A 22,980-nucleotide genomic window follows, 5' to 3' on the forward strand; every position below is an offset into this window, starting at 1 on the left:
TTGAGTACTTGAACGCACCACCACCACTCAATGACCAACAACCCGGAAAAGGTTCAACTGTACTTCCGGGCCAATGACCAGGAAGTGGAAAATTTCCCGCTCCCGTTTTTCTATTCGTGTTTTGTTTCCGTTGCGCAAATATTGTTTGTAATAAATATCCATTTTATTAACTGTCATGAGGCGGTCGACGAGATCTTCCAGAAGCAGAAATGCTCCAGAAAATGAAGAACGCCAATCTGAGAAAGGTAAGCGCTCACTTGCTGCGCCAAGAACGAAACTCACGACTGTCTACATTTGATTGTTATGAATATTTTATATCAGTATCTGCTGTTATCTTGACTGCGTGTGCCGGTGGAGCTCTTAATGTTGTGTTGAACGTGTTTATTGTCCACACAGTGTCCTGCCACTCGCTCCAAATGGCAGAAATTGGGGATGGATGGATGGATGGATGGATGGATGGATGGATGGATGGATGGATGGATGGATGGATGGATGGATGGATGGATGGATGGATGGATGGATGGATGGATGGATGGATGGATGGATGGATGGATGGATGGATGGATGGATGGATGGATGGATGGATGGATGGATGGATGGATGGATGGATGGATGGATGGATGGATGGATGGAATACACTATTGATCCCAGAGGTCCATAAACCGGCACAGAGGCAGTGGTTGCCTGGCCAGTTGGTACCTAAAATGGTTTTTGTTATATTTTTGAGGGGATTCAAATGGGTTATTTTCTGGCTAAGCCATGTTGAGGCTTAAAATTGTTCCTCATCAACCTCACTGGTTAGTTTAAAAAATAGTTCCTCGTATGGTTCCTAACCTTTGCTAAATCATTTCGGAACCCACAATGTTTATGTTATCAAGAAAACGCAAATGGAAGTTCTTCTCTGTCTGGCATTGTTATTAAGAGACTAAAAGCGGTTTCTTATCCGGCTAACAAAGGTGTCGTTGTGTTATGTGTCAGTCATGTGGCAGTGGCAGGGCGACGAAGGTCAGTGGGAGACGTACTCTCCGTCCGACTGTGCCCTGCTGGACTCGGCCGTGACCTCTGGGCAAACCCGCGTCTCCCTGACTTTGAGTTCAGGGTTGCTCTACGAGGTGGACCTGAAGAAAATGGTCCAAGTCAACTCCGTCACCAAGTTCAAAAGGAAGATCCGCTTGCAGACACTAAAAGCAGGTGAGCGTGTGTTTGACATCCATTTATTTTATATTAGTCACCAATCAAAAATGTTTCCAGCCAGTTCTGATGACACTGGGGACATTGCTCCCAACGACGGTCCAGTGGAGGTGAAACAGGAAGCAGAGGAAGGTGAGGAGCAGTTGACCAAAGGCAAGAGGAAACGAGGCAAGAGCACGAGACAGGCAAGCGGCTCAGACAAGAAACTCAAAGAGGAGATTCCACCGAGTGAAGGTGTGTTGGATTGGCACACTCGCACACCAAACGCTAACCAAAGAAACACATAACAAGGGCAACCGACACCCAGTGGCACACAAAGTGATTCACGCTGGATATGAAGTATAATAATGTGTGCAACGTTATGACACATCCTCCGGACTTTTCCGTCCTCCGCTGCAAAAAGTTGTCAAGACGGTGGTGATGAAGGGAAAAGCTCCAGTGGATGCGGAATGCAAAGCCAAGCTCGGCAAGGTATCGCTTGCTCCCAAAAGCGCCGGCCGACGAGGGATCGGGTCGGGCTAGGTGTGAGCCAGCCGCTCAAGTTTGGCTGCGTTTGTGTCTTTGGGCCAGGCTCACGTTTACAGCGAAGGAGCGGATGTTTACGACGTGATGCTGAACCAAGTAACTTGCTTCCTTTGGTGGCTTCGTTGGAGTTACGCTCTTTGAGAAAGGGCCCTTCAGCGAGCTTTGTTTCACGGTGTTTCTGCAGACCAACCTTCAGTTCAACAACAACAAATATTACCTGATCCAGCTGCTGGAGGATGACGTGACCAAGGTGTTCAGCGTGTGGATGAGGTGGGGCAGAGGTGAGTGAGTGAGCCAGCCAGCGCAGGTTACGCTTGCTCTCTCTCTCTTTTTTAGACGTTTTTTTCAACCCACTTGTTGATACCCCCCCAGTGGGCAAAGTGGGTCAGTCCAGCCTGACGTCGTGTGGCGGAGACCTGCTGAAGGCCAAAGCGCTCTTCAAGAACAAGTGAGACCATCACGAGCGTCTCTCATTTCTAAGGTGGATTTTTCCAACTGTTTGAATTCTCGGGCTTCAGGTTCTTGGACAAAACCAAAAACGACTGGGAGCACAGGACGAGCTTCGAGAAGGTGGCTGGAAAGTACGACATGGTCTACATGGACTACAGCTCGAGTACAAAGGTGTTTTTTTCCCCTTTTTGTTTTCCAAAGTAGATTTATGCTTAACAAACTGTTTTGTATTCCTGCGCGCAGGAGGAGAAGCCCATCCCGTCGGTGGCCGAAGCGCCGAAGAAGGCCTCCGAGCTGGACCCAAAGGTCCAGTCTCTGCTTGAGCTCATCTGTGATATCAAAGCCATGGAGGAGGTGGTGCTGGAGATGAAGTTTGACACGCGCAAGGCTCCCCTGGGTCAGTCCAAGACAACGACATCTCCACTCTTGCCGCTGCTTATATTTGCACCCACTTTCCAAGCTTGTTCTCTTCAATCGTGTTCTACTGCAGGCAAGCTGACGGTGGAGCAGATCAGCGCCGGCTACACGGCTCTCAAGAGGATCGAGGCGTGTCTGAAGAAGAAAGACGGCAGCCGTGAGCTGCTGGAGGCCTGTAATCAGTTCTACACTCGCATCCCACATGACTTTGGGTGCGGAGAATGCAACTTTATGTTGGTGACATAGTAAATGATGGCCCAAGTTATTATTTTTTTGTCTTTTTATCATGAAAAACTGAATGTTCACTGTATTCAGAAATTCATTTTGGGAGTAATTTGATGTTAGTTGAGGCGTTTGAGGCAACAAAACATTTTTGGGTCCAAATATGACTTAGGCCATCAATTTACAAAGATGATGATATTTATTCGCTGGTATTTATTTTCTTCTAATTTCTTGTGTAATATATCGTTTGTCTCCCCTAAGGCTAAAAACGCCGCCTCTCATTCGGACGGAAGACGAGCTAAAGAAGAAGATTGAATTGTTGGAGGTAATTGTACTCAAGGAGAGGAGCTTCATTCTTGAGGTTTTAAAATGTTTTTCTTTTTTTCCTCCCATGCACGTGTGCAGGCCCTCAGCGACATCCAGATCGCGGTGAAAATGGTGGAGAGCGCCGGTGACGGCCACGACGAGCATCCTCTGGACCGCCACTACCGCTCCCTCAATTGCCTGCTCCACCCCCTGGACCCACTCGGCGAAGAATACAAGGTCGGCTTTTTTGAGACAGGTTGCCTTTTCCACCAGCGTGTCCTTGGTGTTTTGGACTTTCTTTTTTCTTCTGTGCCAAGGTGATCGAAAAGTACCTGCAGTCCACGCACGCCTCAACGCACTGCGACTACACCATGAGCGTGCTGGACATCTTCTCTGTGGATCGCGACGGCGAGGGCAGCCACTTTCTGTCGCACATTCCCAACAGGTCTGGATGGCAAGCCGCTGGTGGCATCAGGGATAGCACCATAAGTGTTTATTTTGTTTCTTCCACCTCCTGCCAGGATGCTGCTGTGGCACGGGTCCCGTCTCTCCAACTGGGTGGGCATCCTCAGCCAGGGGCTTAGAGTGGCTCCCCCCGAAGCTCCCGTCACAGGTTACATGGTAGGAAAAATCTGTCTTTTGTACCTAATCCTCATTTTTTTGGGGACTTTGGCAGAGGTAACCAAAGAACAGTAACACGACACTGCACATGAAAAAAATCATTTAAGGAGATTGTTGGTTGGTGAACAATCTAGTAGTCAATCCTAAACTGTGAATGTCTTTGTGTCATTGATTGTCGTGGTTCACGCATTTCAGCCATTGTTGTTGTTGCAGTTTGGCAAAGGCATCTACTTTGCCGACATGTCGTCCAAGAGCGCCAACTACTGTTTTGCCAGAAACCACAACCAAGTGGGACTGCTGCTGCTGTGCGAGGTATCCGATTGGCGCTGACCACCGTTTCCTTTCCCACCCCATGTGCGATCGGTCGCTAACGTGTGTATGTGCAGGTCGCCCTGGGAGACAGCAACGAGCTGCTGGACGCAGATTACACCGCCGACAACCTGCCGGCAGGCAAACACAGCACCAAGGGCGTCGGGCGGACCGGGCCTGACCCCCAGAATTTTGTCTCTCTGTAAGTAGTTGTTAAGTTTCTGCCACGAGAACAATAGTGATGTTCCTGGGGTCGTTCTGAACCGGGGCATGTTCGTCCTCATTTAATGTCCATTTACTTACGGGGTCAATTTGACCCAGAGCAACAGCAATGATGGATCTAAGGTATTTACTATTTTTTTTCATCCATTTCTTAGGACAGCACGAATGTTTACGGGTCAAATTGACCCAGGGTCATTATGGAAGTAGAAGCAGAAGTACTCATTCTGTCTTTGACGTTTCTCAGGAACGGCGTGACCGTTCCGATGGGTCCCGGCGTCAAGACGACGCAGAGTGCGTCTAAGGGCGGAGCTTACTCTCTCCTGTACAACGAGTTCATCGTGTACAACCCGGCGCAGACACGGATGCGCTACCTGCTGCGGGTCCACTTCAACTACGCCTGCCTCTGGTAACAACCACGCTCAGGTGAACATGTCATTATGGGACTGCTGTTTTCAAACATTGGACCGATTACTAACGTGCCTCACATGAAGGAATGTTGCAGTCAATTCAATTGTTATCGTCCAAATGATGATAGTGTGAAAATCTGCATACAAAATCTAATTTACTGTAGTCAAACATTAAAGGTGGTAATGGTTGTAAATGATGTTTTTATCCGCCACAAAAATCTTGCACTTGAATGTACTGTTAGCTCAAAGATGACATTTGAAAGATGAACATCTCGACTGTTATGATTCCGAGCCACAGAAAGTTTGCTTGTGATGCGTTGAGAAATAATACAATGACTGTCGAGAAGTAGGAAAAGAAGCAGAAGGGCAGGCGAGAGAGAGGCTTTTAGCGCTTCCCCATCAGGTAGATGAAGATCAGCATGATGTCCAGGTAGATAATGAGAGCCGCGCTGATGTACTCCTCGGGGTCCAGGCGGTAGCTCAGTGCGCCCATCATCAGCTGGCAGTCGGCCATCAGGAACTGAGTTAGGAAGACAAAGTACATTTGTAGGTCCCGCTTGAAACTTCATTTTGAAACCTGACTCAGCCTAACTGTGGTTTGAAAGTAGGGGTGGGGTCCATATTGGAATAAATTGTTCTCTCTGTCGCAATGATTATAATCGATACACTGACGGCAAATATCGATTTTTCTTTTTCTTTGTGAGAGTCGTTATGGTTCTTACCAGTGCGTACAGGAGGGCGCCCAAAGATCCGTAGCAAACCTGAGGGATGTATGCGTAGTAGAAGGTGCTGAAAAAGCCGAACATCAACAAGTCCACCATCATGATGAGCAGTAAGCCGTAGCACCAGGAGAAATCGTAGCGTGTCTGTGGAGTGATCAATCCCGTCAGAACGAATGAGCTGTGCTTAGAAACGGCCATGTCCAGGATCAAACCTGACCTGCGCCGAGAAGGCGATGATGCTGAGGGAGATGACCAAGGTGCTCGCCATGGTGATGATGACGGCCCGGGTGTCGTGGTAGGAGGCCATGGTGCCCACCACGTATGACAGGCTCAGCGTCACGATGACCTAAGGAAGGGTTTAAAAACAAAGCAAAAAAAATCAACAAAAGCATTTGGGCTCAAAAGCCTGAATCTGGCTTGACACCATCATTAAAAACCTGAACCTAGGCTTAAAACCCTAACCCTGCCCAAGAGCAGAACCCTTCAGGTTGCCAGTGCAAAATGTCCAGCTAACGTGGCTACTCGTGGGATTGAAAAAGGCAACAACAAAAAAATAAAGAAATAACGGGCTCCACAGTTGATCCCTGAGAAACACAATAGCACTCAGTAGCACTAGCAATTAGGCTCACTTACCAGGCCGATGATGTTCCAGGGGTGTTTGCGCCGGAGGGTCTTGGCGCAGTTGAGGGCACTAGCGACCACAATGAAGATGATGAAGGAGCTGACGTAGACCCAAATGCTGGCCTGCACCGCCTTCTTCACCACACTGGAGAAGGTGAATAGACTCACCACGCTGAACGTGAACACCAGCTGCAGGGTCAGGATGCTAAACACCTACGGCGGGCGGACAGGCGGGCGAGGCACACCCGTTGGTTCACTCACATTCAATCAGGCACTTTGTCAAAATTGATATTTGAGCCATCACCAACCTTGCGAACAAACGCTCTCCTGACCGTCTTGTCATCGAAAGCTGACGTCTCGGCCAGCGGGACGTCCTCCGGCTGAGTCTCCTCTTTAGTATCCACGCAGGACTGGTGGTCGCCCTCTGTCACGTCGCATCCCGCAGTTTCACCGTTGGGTTCGTCGTCTTCTAATAAGTCTTGCGAGTAGGGCGGTGGCTCTTGCTGCGTCGGTTCTTCGTACGGTGGAGGCGATGCTTGAGCGGGCACGTCGAAACCCGAGGGCTCCAACGTCGTCTCGCCTTGATCTGACATTCTAGTGATGAAAAATTGAGCCAAAAATCGTTCCTTTCATGGCATTGTTTATTGTACAAATAAATGGAGAGGATTTTAAAAGCACACAAATCACCGTGTGCGGACATTTTGAAAAAGTGAAATGAAATGGATTTGACTGAACTATTGAAATTTAACAGGCAGGGGAGACTTGAAGCACAGTATTTGATTTGCGCCACCGTTTGTGTGCAAATATCCGTTGGTCAAACAGTTGCAAAATTGCCACTTTGGATTTTAGTCAATAAGGGTTTTGATTGTATCTCATCGTTAAGATTAGAATGAGTATTTGGAAGATTTAATCGGCAGAAGCATGTGGAACAAGTCCAATAGCGAAACAGGGTGGAATGATCAAAAGCAAAGATGAATTTTGGTGCAGAACAACATTAATTCTCTTGTCGTGTTAAAAATGATTTGATTAGAAGGAGTATATTAATCACAGGGAAATTCATGAACAAATTATTCAGAGCACACAAATATAGTTCGTCATCTTTCTTATTTAGACCATAGACAAAAGCGCTAATAATAATATATATATATATATATATATATATATATATATATATATATATATATATATATATATATATATATATATATATATATATATATATATATATATATATATAGTGTTTTTTACTGTCTCAATATTTATTTTAATTATACAAAATAAAAAAACACCTCAAATTAATTCAATAAACTAATAGAATTTTCCAAAATTTTCTTTCATTTGATGAAATTGTCGGTAGTGAGAAAGCGTGTCTCTTACCTTTTTTGTTGGCTGCTTGTGTGCGACTGACAACCCTTCAGGTGTGAGACCACTTGCTGACGCTTTTATAGGGGAAGTTCAACCCCCCAAAAAAAGCAACTGCTGCTTTTTTATACGGCAACCAATATTATTATACATTTGCACAAACTGTAACACATTGACCCTGATATATATGTATAAATGTAATTTATTAAAATATACAAGATGGTTTTGAAAATTTAATGTAAACATCCAAGTTAAAATGTAGTATTTGACGTTATGGAAGTGAGGCAAGATGGAGACATATCTTGCCGCAAGACGTGATGAAACAATTTGTGAAATACAAAAAGAACCAAGTGTGCAAATTGGGAGCTCTGCGTAATCAAAAAGAAGGAGCTTCTTGAGTCCCAAAGTCAAAGCCAAAAGACTTTCAATTCAATTTCAGAGCAGTATGGTTGTCATTGACTGCATGGGGAAAGTATTATTAAATGTTTTTGGGGATAAAAACAACCTTTTTTCCCCCTCCTTCATGACTGCTTCATTAAGTTGACCATATGTGTAATGATAGAAATGTACAATAGATGGCAACATGAACTAAAATGACAACCATTAACTGGATAGATGTTATTCAAGGTTTGGAGTTATCTTAAATCTCAGCACAAAATCCATATTTGCTACTTAAACATAGCATGTTGCAGCAACTTCATGGACATAGAAAGGATAATTTTTTTCCATAGCAACATTTACAAGAAAACAGCTCTTGGATTTTTGGGGGGACTGAAGAGAGCCATTCTTCTTCTGCAGTTGAGTAAATAAATGCAGAACATATGGCAAAAATGGACCTCCAAGCACATCTTCTTTTGTTTTTGTTTTTTTGTTGTTTTCCCTGGTTTTTCTGGTTGTCACGAGTCCATGAGACCAAGGCGCCGGTCGACATCTCCCGTGTGGAACAGGAAGTCGTCGTCGTGCAGGTCGTGGATCAAATCGAACCCTGCGCCACATGTTTGGTAAAGCCACATATTATTTATTCACGGCTATTCTCAACCAGTGATAAAGTGTGGTATGGGCTCCCTCTAGTGGTGCAGACAAGAATCACTGAATTAACTGCTAATTAATGCTTGCGTTTGATGAAAGACCCTACGTATGGAACTCTGTTCCTACCTGCAGGGGGCGCTGTCGAGGCTTCCGGGAAATACGCCGACACTTGGGCAACACCTTCGTCGGCGATTGGCCGAAACAGCCTCCTCTCCCCAAAGAGTTCGCTGGGGAACGCTAAAGCAAAGTAGAGTCAAACTGGAGTGAAGCTGCATTTGTGATCTTGCTTGGTAGCTGGTTGCCATGACTACCTAGTTGTTGTTGTTGTTCTTGTTGCTGCAGTCGAGCGTCATCTGACCTCACAAACAGCGCTTCCATCCTGTCAATCAAAAGTGTCACATTTTCAATTTCTCACTTTCCAGGAGCTGCAACTCAAGGCAAAATGGTCGCTTTGAACCAAATGGCTGGTTGTTGGAAAGTAGCATACGTGTGCACATAGGTGTCCATTATTACTAGCAGCTCCTAGGCAGGTACTATTGCCATATCTGACTCAGCAAAATTCAGACAATAAGTCCAAACAAACATTGATCCTGCAAGACTTCTAAAGGTTAAAAAAGATCTCACGCAGTGGAAAAACATGATTTCCACCTTAGTTTGAGGGGGGTGTATCCAGGAATGTGCTGACTGAGCACAAACACTCTGACTCAACATGGAAACCGAAGGCTGCCAAGCGCAAAAAGAAAAGCAACTGTAGGGATGATATGCAGCTGGGGGGGTCGTAAAGGGGGTTTGGGTGGACGATGGAGCGTTCCTTCTTGTGGGTCCCTCGAGGTGGGGGGATGGGGGGGGGGAGGCCTTCTTGCTGGATGCTTCATAAATCAGCCTTGTGCTGGCCGGCCAGCTTTGCCTACATCTGATTGGACAAAACCTTCTTACTCGCTTTGTGTGTCCAAACCATCTCAAGTCCAGTTGGCTTGATAAAGAGAAGACTTGAAGGTTTTACTTGGAAGTAAACTGACACAACAGCAGTAGAATTTCCAGAGTGGAGCAGCCCAGATGTCAGGGAACTCCGAGTTCAAGTAAACAGCAAAAAGTCAACTTTTTGACTGACCCTTGGAAGCTTTCCTCCGTGCAGTAATGGTGGACATCCACCCGGGGGGGCACCACAGAGTCTGAGCTCCCTCCGTTTGTGTAAGAACCTGAAGAAGACACGATTAGTACCCCTCAAGGGTTTAGTTGAAAAACAAAAAATGTTTGATAGCTTGTGTACAGATTGGTATACCTGGAAAGTTGTTGAAGCCTGGAAGAGCTGAGCCGGTTTGAGCTGATTCCGCTACAGAGTCAATTTGAACCTGTGGCAATGACGGATCTTAATAATTCAAGAGTCAGACTTGATGACACCGTGCATATTCATTAATCTGGCAAACACTTGGAAATCAAGCTTCCTATACATATTCCACCGTCGTACCTGGGCTTCCCGCACACCTTTGGCCGAATGAGTCTTGGCGTGTTTCCGCAGAGAGCTCGGGTCGGTGTACCGCTTGGCGCACCCCGGGATTTGACAGGCGTACGGCTTCTGTGAGAAAAATAAGATTAGAAACAAACAGGATTTGTATGAAGGTGCGGGGCTTCGAGACTTGACCGACCGTGTCAAGGTGTGTTCTTTGGTGCTTGGCGCGATCGCTTGAGTTGCTGAAGGCCTTGGAGCAGCCAAGGTGCTGGCAGATGTACGGCTTCTCCCCTGTGTGGCTCCGCAGATGGATCTTCAGGTTCTCTAGGCGAGAAAATGCCTTGGAGCAGCCTTCAAACTGCAAAAAAATGGCGACATCCATTGAGCTGTCCTCATTATGCCATCTTGTCCTCTGCTTTTGTCTTCAGCCAACAAGGACATTTGCCCCCAAGTCTGTGGTGTCTTTATCTTAGCAACTTACCATGCACTTGTTGGGCTTCTCCCCAGAGTGCACCCTCATATGGATGAGCAGCTTGTACCGTGCATTGAAGGGCTTTCGGCGGCGGATGCAGTCGTCCCAGAAGCAGGCAAACTCCTCGCCCTTACGCTGGTCCACGTGCACCTTTTCGATGTGCCTCGCAAGTTCCTCCTGACTCCTGCAGGTAGCGCTGCAGTCGGTCCAAAGACACCGCCGGTCACGTACCGTGGTGTTCTTTGCGGGCTCTTGTTTTACATCCTCCGCTAGTTTTTGAGATGCGGTCCACCCGGGAAGATCGTGGCATACGGGAAGGGTAGTGTGGGAACTATTACAGAATCCCTTAGAGATTTTAGGACTTGTGCAGAATCCCTTCTTGGTGCTGTCAGGTTTCCACCCGCAGGTGAGATCCAGAGAGGCCACGGAAGTCCTAGGCGCGCAGCAAAACCCGACACCACCCGATGACTGGATCCCGGAATACAGTGTTCCCTGGTGGTCCTCCCCGTCTCGAAAGAAACCAGGAAGAGTCATCCGGGAGTCCAGGGGTCCAAGGTCCATGGGTCCAAAGTCCGGGGGCCACATCTCGGGCGTCGATATGATGCCGTCGAGCTGTCCTGAACACCTCTCGGGTGTCACATTTTCAACAAGCGGAGTCTTCGCAGTCAGACCTATTTCGTGTGCTGTGTGGGGAAACAAGACTGAGCATGATTTGGGGATCCAGGAAAAGTCCCTTTGATCAGGAATCTTAGCTTTCACGCCAATGATTTAAGTACGACTGTGTCCGTGTTTAAAAAAAGACACTTTTGAGAAAATGAGTGAAACCTGGTCCACTGGTTTGTTAGTTGGGAAAGATGACAAACCATGGCTTATGGCTTCACTCGTGTCGATGATGTCATTTACAGCAGGTAATGAGTCATGGGTACGACCCGGCCGGGTTCTTTAATGCGGATGCGACTCAGACGATGAGTAAGTGGACTTCTGAAGGACCAGCCTGGCTCCTAAGTGTATGCTTCATGCCCTTGGTTTACTGTTATAGTCTGCTTTTATGGTCCTTCCTGTAACACGGAGGCGTGGGAACCGTGAGCCAATACTAATTAGAGAGATTTAAATTGTGTCCGTGGAAATGGATGAACTTCGGGATTCACAGTTTGGGATCAGGGTAGTAGGTAGTGTAAGTGATAGGGCAGGAGTAAAAGAGTGGTTAGTGTTAGAGAGGACAAAGTGATTGGCATTTGCTAAGCCTAAAGTTAGCTAAGTTAGCTTTGTGTTTGTTTTTGCTTCGGGCTGGGCTGGGATGAATGATAGGTAGCGTTTGAGGTTAAGATTAGTTTGGATTCTTCAATTTGGGGTTGGTAAACGTGTTCAGGGTTAGGATGCATTGGCTTCATGAAGGGTTTAGCTTCGGCTGAGTCCTAACTGTTATCATACTGAGAGACTTTACCAAGCAGACCCCCGTGCAAAGGAGTCCAAGCATGAAGAAAAAACATTCTGGGCTGTGTTCCATAAAGAAGAGTGTTACGGTAAAACTAAAAAAGTTTTCCCGCAAAGCCCTCCGTCAACCAGCACACGCTACGTGGAAATGGCAACCCGCTTGGTCGGTCGGTCTCATGTGGTGTCGCGCTGGCTGAGTTTAGCTAAATACAGCTGTGGCCATTCAAAAGCAGCTAATGTGTGCGCTTGATTTACAAACGCTCTCGCCTCCTGGTCCAGATGGCGAGTGAAAAATGTCAGCGGGAACCCATCCACAGACACGAGCGCATCCATCCTTCTTATGGCCCAGTCCCAGATCACACGTGAATGACGTCACTGTTTTCCCAACCCGTTGCTGGGTTTTTTAACGACACCAACGAGCCCCCCCCACCCCCTCGTGCGTCCGCATTCGCGCCGATAGTTGGCCGCAGTCCGGCACTTTTTGCTTCTGAAGCTTGGGGCCCCTGTTTTCAAAGTAACGTCTTGAGAGACCTACCAGGTTGTGCTTTAGTACACGTTCAGGGTTAGGGCAACTGGGGGTTAGGGTCAGAAGGTCAAGGATGGATGATAAGGTTGAGGGTAAGGGTAACATTACAGTTAGGGTTAGTGGTTTAGGGTTGCTGGTTGTTGGGACAGAAGTTCGGAGGGGAAGAGCTGGAGCGACAAATGGATTTTTATTGTCCTGTGATCGCCGCCCCTCCACTAACTTCCACCAACTGTCAACAGCTACGAGCTACAATCAGCAGCCAAAGATCATAGATATTCAGTAAATCACCATCGTCAACGATCACAGACAATTTGTCGGACAGCCTTGGCATCGGCAAAAAAACGTTGCAAAATTGTACAGTTTACATGAATCCTTATTTCTAACACATATAAATATCTAGCATTGTTTGTCACTGAATAATTATGGTGTAACACAGTTAGATTCCTTGCTAGAGACACGAAATGACCTCTTAAAAATGTGGGAGAAAAGTCGAATAAATGTACTCACAGGCACGTAACGCAACATCCGCTTGTCACCGATCCTTGTGAGGTCGAGGTCTGTTAGAGCGAGTTGCAAATGAGTTGCAGCCAGAATACTCCTGACTGCGTCTTTGACGTCTCCACTCTGCTCGGGTCCGAGATGACTGTCAGGGTGCGTGCGCATGCTGGAGGCAACGCTTCCATGTGCGCGCCCGCACATGCTGCAATCTTGCCCCCCCCCCCCATAAAAAAAAACAAAACATTTATACATTCATCATAGTACTGGTTTGAGTATCAGTGAAAAATAAGTTAGTAAGGCACAAACATGATAATAATAATAACAATAATTTTAATATATCACAAGACAACATATTGTGATATGTGTTTATGAAATATGTGCGAATTATGATTAGTATAATTATTAAAACAAAAAATCAAGCACAAGATTTAAATGATTAATAATAATATTGAATATTAGATATGTTTTATTGTAAGCCTTTGTACACTGAGCATGCAGTACTCCGATAGACCAAAGCGTTATCACACTTGAAAGCTATTTCTTATTATAGTTTGATAACCTCCTATCGCTTCAAAATATTAGAAACAGCTGTTAGAAGTCAAACCGATATTTTTGTTTTTTCTCAGATCAATGGCAATGACCTCCAAACACCCAATCAGGTGGCTCTGATGTTATTGTCTGTAGGCTACTTGCAATCTAGATTGTTGTTAAAAAGCATTAAGCCACAAATTCTCTTCCTAGAGATGTCATCATAACCTCGATTTTGGGAAGATGAAGACCCTCGTTTGAAACATCTGCTCCCGAAATGAGCCTGACGGAGGAGGTGCACAAAGGACAGATCTGGTTACCGTCTGGAAAGGCAAGACGGACTTTTTATTGAAGAATCCCAGGAAACCACACTGCCACATGCACGCGCACGCAGACACACTCGCACGCACAGTCGTAAACAAACGCTGCAGAACCAGATGGACAATTGGCACAAGAGTCAGATCAAATTAAGATACATAAACATTTTTTGGGATCTCAGCTGAATGCAACTCGCGTGATTTTACTAATCATCGATGAGAAGGCCATGTGGTCAAAATCTGGTATTGCTTCAAATAAAAAAAAGACTTTGAAACGACTCGATTTTATTATTACAATGTATTAAATCTGCGATGAAGCAATACAGTACATGATGGTTTCATTTTGATTCAAGTGAGTCAAACATTCTTATTGTCTGTCAGATGTCAAACTTTACGACAATGGCGCTCTATAACACTTATGTAAAAACATACAGTTGTGACATAATTTAATGGGATGTAAAGTATGAAATAGTTTTGGCCACATCTTTTCATTTAACCGACGTGGTGCCGCTCCTTCGGGTGTGCGCGCCTTGGCCACCTGGTGGCAGTATAACACAGTGGTCACAATTTCTTCAGTAACAGTAATAGTTTTTGCAGTAGATAAAGAATATATGCCCGTGAGTACATTTTAGGGGGAGCTAAATCAGTATTGGAGGTTTATTATGGTCAGTAGTTTATCTCCATTTTTCAAGACCAGCTGGGTTTTTAAGAAAGTTTTTGCACAGACAATTGGGTTGGAGTGTAAACCATTCAACCGCTACTTATGTATATTTAGGTTTGGGGAAAAATATTGGAATTCGTGTATTAGTCCCCATGTTATGTTTACTCATTATTACTTGCTTTGTGTTTTGAATACGTTTCGAATCTACTGACATAGTCCAACAGCACCCTCTGCTGGCAGACTCAGCAACGATGATGTTGTTGACTTGCTGTCCCACAATGATGATGATAAGATATATTATATTTGGTGCTAGGATACGAGTCGGGGATTACTTAATCAAACGTTCTATGGGTGTGTGATTTGTTTTGACTGTATCTCCTGGGAAAATAAAAGGATCTGCTTATTCGACAACAAGTGAGCGCGGTTCTAAGTACGAGGCACACCGGCGTCACACCAGGAACGAGCGGGCCCTTTTTCACCACGCGGAGAAAAGTACCCGCCCCCCTCCCGCTCGCTCGCATCGCGCCGTGCAGCAAAAGCAGCGCCCCCCTAATGCGCCATTAGCCTTGACGTTAGCTGAAGACGAAAGCTAGCTGCCTCGCTCGCTGCTCACCGGAGGCTTCACTAAAGAAGCCTGCGCTCGCCTAAAGGACGACCTAAATATCACAAAATTTGAGCGATTTTACCGAAAAGCAAGGCATTTTGTGCTCGTAAAGGGTCGCGGTGAGTATTTTGTTCCCAGCTATTTTTCATTTTTCCTTCCTTTTTCTTTTCTTTTTGGATTTTTTTTCCCGCGATGCTTTTTCGATTTTGCCGAGCTAGTCGCCATCCTCCTCCTGCTGCTCCCCACATTAAAAAAAGGTTGTGATTTGAACGACAAAAAACACCTTTGGAGGCACCCTAGCTGCAGTTTCTTCCAGTTTTGCAAGTTGGCCTAGGTTGATTTTTGTGGCGGTTGTTGAGGAAACCTACAATTTGACTGGACTGATGTGTTTTTGGCACGATTTTTAGGCGACGACGACCCTCCCTTCCATTACCTTCCCTCCCTTCACTCACGCACACATGGCTAAACTAGCCTTAGTTAGCTCGTCTGGTTTGCTAGTTTTAACTCCCCTCCCTGATTATCGACCACACGACGCAGACTTTTGCTGGTTTTGCAATTTTTTGGGTGGATATTGACATGTTTACTTCGCCTTTTTTAGCACCCAGGCTAATATTAGCCACGCTAGCCTTTAAGCCTAGCCACGGCTAGGTTAAGCGCAAGGGGAGCATTTGATTCACTTTGAAGCCTGACGGTGGCGCTATCGGGGCGTGTTTGCTCATGTAGTGTCGTTCATTTTTTAAAACTAGTTTTGCTTTTCTGGCTCAGACTGAACAGTCGGTAATTTTTAATTTTTATTTTTGGAAAGTGTTTTTTTCCCTCCCGTGGTGATGATGAGGATGACGGGGGGCCATTTTGAGGACGGGGGCCATTTTGAGGACAAGGGGACATTTTTTTTCCTTCCAATTTTATCTGGACTACACGTGACCCCAGATTTGTTGCTTAATTAAAAGCCTGTTTCACTGAAAGAGTATGATGGTGGTTTATATTTTGAAAGTAAAGAAAACCTCACATCCCTTCTAATTTGCCTCTGTAGTGGTCCCAATGAGCTGCAGCAGGGAGATGAAACTGAAAATCACATTCATGGTGACATAAAAAATAAAAATGTAAGCAGTCAAAAATCTGATACACACACACACAGTTCAAGTTTTATTTTGTGTCAAAATTGTACTTTGTACATAGAGATTGTGAAAGGGGAAAGAAAGCAACATGGATGTGACAATACCTACAAAAGGACTACAGTGAAAGATCTCGCAATACTATTTGCATAGTAGACATTGTAATTGGCACCAGAGAAAAACACTTGACATATGAAATACGATTCTTATATAATCCAACCCAGCAATCAGGACAGCCATGACGCTGAGCCCTTACAAGCACTGTGATGTCATTTTCAGTACAGGGCAAATGGCAGCCCTCTGAGATTGGTACTAAGGGCAGGATTTTTCCGCATATTCCACAAATGCAATATTACCGTCATGAGATTTAACATGTTTAGACTAGTGGGGTTGCATAGAACATATGATTGTAAAGAAAATGTTTGATTTGTCTTTGAAATTTCTGACAGAAGAATGTATAACTAACAAAACGTTTTGCCCTTTAGGGATGTCCAGAAGCAGCAATGGGGGGGGGGGGGAGATGACAGACTCATGAAATTTACGTCAAGATACAATAATGAACTAGTTACTGTACAAAACTGCAACACTTGGAGCACAATTGAAATTGAGAAGGGTTGCATCACTAATTGTATTTTCACACACGCAAGACCGATTTCTAAACACAAAGCGGATTTCTAAAGGGTGACGGTGACATTTCAATCGTATTTGAAAACGTAGGCAGCAGCCAAAAAATATAAATACAAGATGCTATTCTGATACTCCACTTTTACAAACACATTAGAAATCACAAATGTCAGCAAGCACAATTGATTTTCATGCATGCAAATCCCCACAAAAGACAAGTGACGTGTTTATTATGACTTTTTGTTCTCGTTAGAAATAGAAGTTTTTTTTTTCCCCCAGCAGAGATATATTTAAAAAAAACATTCAAAATAGTTGATCTGCAGCAACAGTAGATGCCTTGATCATTGTGCTAAACGATTTCATTACTATGAACCACTTAGATCCATTTCCATGTTTTCAACGCTAAGCTTGGACTTGGCAGCACCTGATGCCAAGCATATCTGCCATGCCACAATCATCCACCCAGGACCATCCTAGCATCAAACCTGACAGCAGTAATTCTAGTCGTAGTAACCAGATTTGTGAGTTTCCTTTCTCATCGTTGTTTTGCAATAATTCCTTTAAGCATTCCTGTGCTCATTGACGTACATGAAGGAGGAAGTTATTTTAATGCATGTTGAAAAACGTGTCGGGTGAGCCTCAGTCAACTTGCTCGTTCACACCTTCGCCACTTTTTAGCCGCTTGCTTCCGGCAAAACGCAACCTTTGGTACAATAATAATGGCATGCTTGAGTTCATTTCATGAGGCCGATGAAACGTGTTTACTGACATGTTTTGAAGGAACTCAATGCGATCCTTCGAGTAATTTCCAAGTACGCTCAAAGCAGCAAATGTCATGAACTTGCTTTGGCTTTTGAAAAAGACCCCTCCCCTCCTAAATTGCAACTAAAAGGACAGACTTCTGCATAACGTGCCCGAACGATAGAAAATGGAAAATTCAATAGGGAAAAAACCTGATGGAAAATTAAGAAGAATGTTAAACTTTTTTTAGGCAGAAGCAAATAAGCTGAAGATGAGATGCAACGCAGTCAAGGTCGGACCTTCAGCAAGGCCGGGCAATCCCGATCTGAAGCAAGGACAACCAAAAAGCAAAATTATGCAAACTGTAAAACACCAAAATGCATTTTTCATGCTTTCCTAATTCCTTGCGCGTGCACAAATTAACCGTCAATGGCAGGCAATGCTAATTTGCTGCAGGAGGACGCCCTTAAGGAAAATGAGGGGAAAAGAATGCTTTGTTTTTGAACAAGCAGATATGGCCATCAGGTGATTTCCATTGAGATCTTCAAACACAACCGTGTGAACCGTGCTCGACAGTCATTAAGAATGAAATGTAAAAAAAAAAACTCGCACCAAAAGAAATGACACCCAGTGGAGAGCAGAACCGAAACAAAAGGCCAATGTGCCTGCAGCTTTCTCCAAATGGTTCCTTTTATCTCTGTGAAATTGGGAGTGGTACTCAAAGTCAGTCGTCGCGCAGCCGTCACGTTATAGAAAATGTTCTGCATGCATGTCTTAGTTTTGGAAATGGTAGCTAGCCGACCGAGGTGGCTTGTTTTTGTTGACACTCGCCACCTATCTGCACTGCACACAGGTAAGAAGACTTGCTGCGCCGTAACCCCTGCTTAGCATGACTCAGGTGTATGTGGTTGTTGTTTTCTTTCGCCTCAGTTAAAAATCTCAGGCCAAAAGGTGAAGGTTCGAGACCCCAGGCCAAAGTCAGCCCCAGCCCACAGTGTCAGACACAACAGACGACTGCCCTGCACACAGACGCTATGGAGTGAGTCACGACCAACCTAAACAACCCCCCCTCCCCACACACACACACACGCACCCCCGCATCCTCTCAGGAGGCAGTCACTGTTGATGTCACTGCCGTTTCATGTTTGCTCTGTGGGGGGTGCTTAATTGTTCAACTCTGGTGGGGGTCTCGCATTCCCGTGCCACAAAACGCTCGTCACACAATCGTCACGACATCGTATCGATGCGGCATAAACCGCTTGGACGTAATCTGTTACATTATTGCAGTCCAACACCATCTTGTTACTCCATCACAATTTGCAGAGGAACAGACGAGATTATTTTATTTTTCCTCCAAAGTTGGCCCGCAACGTCCGGTGTCTGCCAAGGGCTGTTAATGGGTGGCGAGCCTTCATTTGCATATCTATTCAACTAGCATCCATTTTGAGGCACCTTTTGAATCGAACATTATTGGTACGAAAAAAACAAGCTCTATCTAAATACACTGTTGTCATCCATGTCTTTTGAAGGTATTATCTCAAATGACTTTTTGTTGTTGTGGTAATTTTCAGATGACTACTATATTAAACTGCATGCTTTGTATGAGACGGCGTCAATGAGGAATTTTATATGAATAATTAGGGTCCGCTGTATCACATGGGGGAATAAACTCACCCATTTACTTTTTAAGTGAGGTTTGTTGTGTTGTTAAGTTGAGCACAGGCGGCAATTGGAGCAGATCCTGCACCATGTTTGCACAATATGAACATGATGGAGCCCCAATTTGAGTTTGCTGGCGATGTGATGAATGTCAAATGACCAAGTGAGGTGCTTAGGTTGTCCTCTCTAGTTGGCTTGGACAAGGTGCTTCTTAGTAGAAGTAGCATTGGTGCGGACACCCGTGTTCCATCTGCTTTTTGGTCAGCTTTTGTTTTAAATGATCTGAATGTCTAATATGGACACATGGTCACATGATGATAATGAACTCTTGCTTGCAGGTTGCCGCTTACTTGTGGCTCTTTTTTCCTATTGCACTTCTCACTAGCACAAAATGGTCAGTGATTTCCAAAGCCAAGAATTTCTTGTATGAAAAGACAAACAGGGTGTCGTCGACTTTAACATTAGCCACTGTGCCTTTTGAGGAAAATGTCCAAAACTGCGTAGTTGACGACAGGAGATTGAATCCCAAATTTAATTCAACTCTCTGAAAGTTTCAGGGGAATCCTGAATCGGGAACCACTTTGGTAGGTTTAACCGAATCGCGCGCAGCCCTGACAACACGAGTTCCTCGGTGAAGATCCGCGCCCCAAGTAACGGCCCTGTTCTACAGACCCTTCCAGCTCTTCGTGGAAGACGTCGAAGCTTCTCGCGCGTCACCCATTGGCTAAACGTCCGTGTGTTGTTTGTTTGTGTGTATGTCCCCTACTGACCCCGGCAGCCGTTCGACCGCCGCCAGCCTGATGGCCGCCAGCAACGTGACAAACAAGACAGATCCGCGCTCGCTCAACTCGCGTGTGTTCATCGGCAACCTCAACACCCTGCTGGTGACCAAGGCCGACGTGGAGGCCATCTTCGCCAAGTACGGCAAGATTGTGGGCTGCTCCGTGCACAAGGGCTACGCTTTTGTGCAGTACGCCAATGAGCGCAACGCCCGCTCTGCCGTCGCCGGCGAGGATGGCCGGATGATTGTCGGCCAAGTGCTCGGTAAGAAAGACCCCCACCTTTTTGATAATAGGCAAATGGAGTGCGCTTTTTTGAACAGCGTGGTGTTCAGAGTCTCACATTACTACGCACACCAGCACTCTGTTCTTGGCGCACTTTGAATCGCACCATGGCAGTTTTGTTCATTTGGGAAACTCGCAAAGTTATTCAAATGTGCCTTTGAGTCGGTCGCTCGAGCCGTACTAAGCCAAATAATGAACAGTTGACAAAAATAGAGACTGCCTCGTGAGAGATTTGCAAAAATGGTAAAGTGTAAATTGCAACCATCTTCATGGCACTTCAAGTAACTGGGACTATGCAGCCAGCCGGGTGCCTTGAGTCTTTCTTTGAATCTATTTTTCCCCTCAGACATTAACCTTGCCGGGGAGCCCAAACCGCATCGTTCCAAAACCACCAAACGTTCAGCTGGAGACATGTACAGGTAAGTACAGCCACTATCCTCTTAGTACTCAAACACCATTCAGAATTTTAGCCAACGTTCCAAGGCAAGCTTCAATGGTGTTTTTCCTTTTCTCCCATGCAGCAGTTCCTCCTTTGAACTGGACTATGATTTCCAGAGAGATTACTACGACAGGTGAGCCCGCCGTCACCTTCACTCTGGAAACGACTCTAGCGCAAAGCGGCCTCATGCCTTTTTCCTTTGGCAACGCAGAATGTACTCGTACCCGTCCCGTGTGCCCGCCCCACCTCCGCCGCTCTCCCGCGCCGTCATCCCGTCCAAGCGCCCGCGGGTCAGCCTCAGTGGCGGCGGCGGCGGTGGTGGTGGTGGAGGAGGAGGCGGCGGAGGAGGAGGTTGCGGAGGGGGAGGAAGCAGCCGGCGCACCAAGAGCAGCTTCTCTTCGTCCTCCAAGAGCAGCCAGAGGGCTTACTCGTCTAGAAGTAGTGAGTGCACTTAAGCCCCGTTTACATACATACATACCAGACCCAGCTGCATTTTACATGGACCATATTTGGAATTTAGCTCCCGGCACACCCGCAACCCTGGAGGATACGCGCACGCTGTTGCGGTAGCGCACGTCAAACTCCAAAATTTGCCAAAAGATTGGCAAATGATGAACCAACATGAGCAGGAGTTCACACTGTGCATCACAAACCTCGTAAAAAAAACTTTTCTCTATTTCTTCATAGTGAAAGTCGACGAGCTGCAGACCATCAAACGCGAGTTGACTCAAATTAAGAGCAAAGTGGACGACCTCCTGGAAAGCCTGGAGCGCATGGAGAAGGACCACAGCAAGAAGTCAGGTAGGAGAACTAACGTACGGTGGCGACGAGAGCCGAGAAATCTGCCATTTTGTTAGCTGGCGCACATTGCAATTAACAGTCAACCGAAAGACAAAATCGGTGAGTGTAAATTGCCTGCAATGCGGATCTTTGAGAGGTTCAATTGCTCGTAATTAGTTTACGGTTTTGCGCGTGGGTGGAGCATAAAACACCAAAAGCAAAAGTATAAAGCCATGTTTACTCGGCGGTGTATAATTTGATAGGCATGTCTATCCTGAATCGAGCCGCAAATGCCTCGAGCTACACCTGATGGGAATGCCGTCCAATTTTTCGACCGAGTGAAGTTTTATTTATTTAGTTATTTATTTTTTGTCGTTGCGTATGGGCAAAATTTGGTGGGCTATCAACCACCACCATGTCTTGAAATCTCAAAAGCCAGTTTACACCTTGCAAAGTGAAATTTGGTAGGCGTGTCTATTATTAGTCGACCCTCTCAGAATATCAACAAGCCTTGCCCGGCCAGGAAAGTATCATTTTTCAAACACTTGAAAATTAAAAGCTGGCATAGCAGACATCTGGGAAGCTAATTTTGTCACGTTTGCGTTCCGGCAGAGTCCAAAGGCATTAAGCCCGAGCCAGGCGAGGTGACCTCTCCTCCTCACCCAGGCAGCAAGAAAGACGAGGCCCTGAAGCGGGAGCGGGACAGCCAGGAGCTGAACGACACTGACGAGGAAGAGGAGGAGGAAGACGAGGAGGAGGAGGAGGATGAGGAGGATGAAGAAGAGACGGACCTCCTGGAGGAAGAGGAGGAGGTATGACCGAAACCTACAAAAAAATGAATAGATCATCAAAATAATGGACAGCTATTTTGGTTATTAGTTGCTCGGAGCCCCGGTGTAAATTAACATTGTGCTAATTTCAGTTTTAAATCTTGCCTTTTCGAGAGTCCTTCATGAGAGCAAATGTTTTCTCTGCTTTTACTTTGGAAAAGTCGTTCGTTTCGTTCAAATGTCAATTTATTTGCAGCCGTCTGCTGTGTTAGATCTTCAATGGCAGTTGTGTTATTGTGACAATTTCTCTCACGCAGGTGAAGAGCCAAGAGCAGGAGGAGGAAGAGGAAGAAGGCGAGCACGTAGAAGGGGATGACGACGGCGACAGCATCAATGGCGAAGACGACTCGTAGGCCGCCGAGCTGCCCCACCCCACCAACCGCGCCGCACCTCGCTGCGGTGGAACGCTAATAGTAGGAACCCGGACTTCAGTTTTATCTTTTGACAACAACGATTTAAAAAAAGCTGACATGCACGTAAAGGAGCATGGCGTGCAAGCGCACACGCAGTTGTTGTGTTCATTTGTGACTTGCTGTGTAGCCTCTTTTAGCACGTTGCAATCGCCTACATATTTGCGCGTTCGTGGTGTTTTCCTTTTAGCTCTCCTAGACTCGTTTGTTGGCTTCCCTCGTCTGTCTGTCGGTGGCTTTCACCCCCTTGCGTGTCCGTTTTTTTTAAAAATACTATTCAACTTCTGTTTTACTGTAAAGGAATAAATTGCAATAAAATATTAAAATGCCACGACGGCTTTTTGCATAATTAATTGACAATGAAATGAGGCCCTCCCTCGCAGGCAATGTATCTTCAGCCGCAGGTGCCACCAACCTTAACATT

At 45.8% G+C, this 22,980-nt stretch overlaps 4 protein-coding genes across 7 annotated transcripts; 2 read left to right on the forward strand and 2 right to left on the reverse strand.

The window, feature by feature from the left end:
• Positions 1-51: 51 nt before the first annotated feature.
• parp2 (poly (ADP-ribose) polymerase 2) lies at positions 52-15,015 on the forward strand. 2 transcript variants are annotated; one of them, XM_088397189.1, is made up of 18 exons: positions 52-245; positions 979-1,191; positions 1,252-1,425; positions 1,595-1,662; positions 1,762-1,812; positions 1,901-1,997; positions 2,089-2,164; positions 2,235-2,337; positions 2,410-2,563; positions 2,657-2,795; positions 3,067-3,130; positions 3,211-3,348; positions 3,429-3,556; positions 3,633-3,732; positions 3,946-4,044; positions 4,119-4,243; positions 4,508-4,686; positions 13,526-15,015. In XM_088397189.1, exons 1-17 carry the CDS (start codon positions 176-178, stop codon positions 4,671-4,673), a joined length of 1,965 nt encoding a protein of 654 aa, XP_088253315.1. In that variant the 5' UTR covers positions 52-175; the 3' UTR covers positions 4,674-4,686; positions 13,526-15,015. The 2 variants fall into 2 exon arrangements, with proteins under 2 accessions (XP_088253315.1, XP_088253316.1); XM_088397190.1 differs by lacking the exon at positions 13,526-15,015 and adding an exon at positions 6,045-7,160.
• LOC148387577 (protein lifeguard 1) lies at positions 4,852-7,445 on the reverse strand. The gene is made up of 6 exons (XM_088397201.1): positions 7,391-7,445; positions 6,322-6,607; positions 6,026-6,226; positions 5,610-5,738; positions 5,393-5,536; positions 4,852-5,190 (listed from the first exon to the last, which is right to left on the reverse strand). The coding sequence occupies exons 2-6, from the start codon at positions 6,604-6,606 to the stop codon at positions 5,056-5,058; spliced, it is 894 nt and encodes a 297-aa protein (XP_088253327.1). The 5' UTR covers position 6,607; positions 7,391-7,445; the 3' UTR covers positions 4,852-5,055.
• LOC148387578 (uncharacterized) lies at positions 7,608-12,919 on the reverse strand. The gene is made up of 9 exons (XM_088397195.1): positions 12,794-12,919; positions 10,336-11,009; positions 10,051-10,212; positions 9,873-9,980; positions 9,687-9,756; positions 9,516-9,603; positions 8,716-8,783; positions 8,531-8,641; positions 7,608-8,360 (listed from the first exon to the last, which is right to left on the reverse strand). The coding sequence occupies exons 2-9, from the start codon at positions 10,909-10,911 to the stop codon at positions 8,272-8,274; spliced, it is 1,272 nt and encodes a 423-aa protein (XP_088253321.1). The 5' UTR covers positions 10,912-11,009; positions 12,794-12,919; the 3' UTR covers positions 7,608-8,271.
• Positions 14,855-22,887, forward strand: hnrnpca (heterogeneous nuclear ribonucleoprotein C a). Of its 3 annotated transcripts, none has more exons than XM_088397197.1 (9): positions 14,855-15,013; positions 18,305-18,413; positions 19,791-20,077; positions 20,444-20,516; positions 20,619-20,669; positions 20,748-20,977; positions 21,224-21,337; positions 21,929-22,128; positions 22,404-22,887. In XM_088397197.1, exons 2-9 carry the CDS (start codon positions 18,409-18,411, stop codon positions 22,497-22,499), a joined length of 1,056 nt encoding a protein of 351 aa, XP_088253323.1. In that variant the 5' UTR covers positions 14,855-15,013; positions 18,305-18,408; the 3' UTR covers positions 22,500-22,887. The 3 variants fall into 3 exon arrangements, with proteins under 3 accessions (XP_088253323.1, XP_088253324.1, XP_088253325.1); XM_088397198.1 differs by having other exon boundaries at positions 19,812-20,077; XM_088397199.1 differs by lacking the exon at positions 18,305-18,413 and having other exon boundaries at positions 14,860-15,013; positions 19,812-20,077.
• The last annotated feature ends 93 nt before the right edge of the window (positions 22,888-22,980 follow it).

This window comes from Syngnathus floridae, chromosome 14, assembly GCF_059516105.1.
Source record: "Syngnathus floridae isolate MCC-2025c chromosome 14, RoL_Sflo_1.0, whole genome shotgun sequence".
NCBI lineage: Eukaryota > Metazoa > Chordata > Actinopteri > Syngnathiformes > Syngnathidae > Syngnathus > Syngnathus floridae.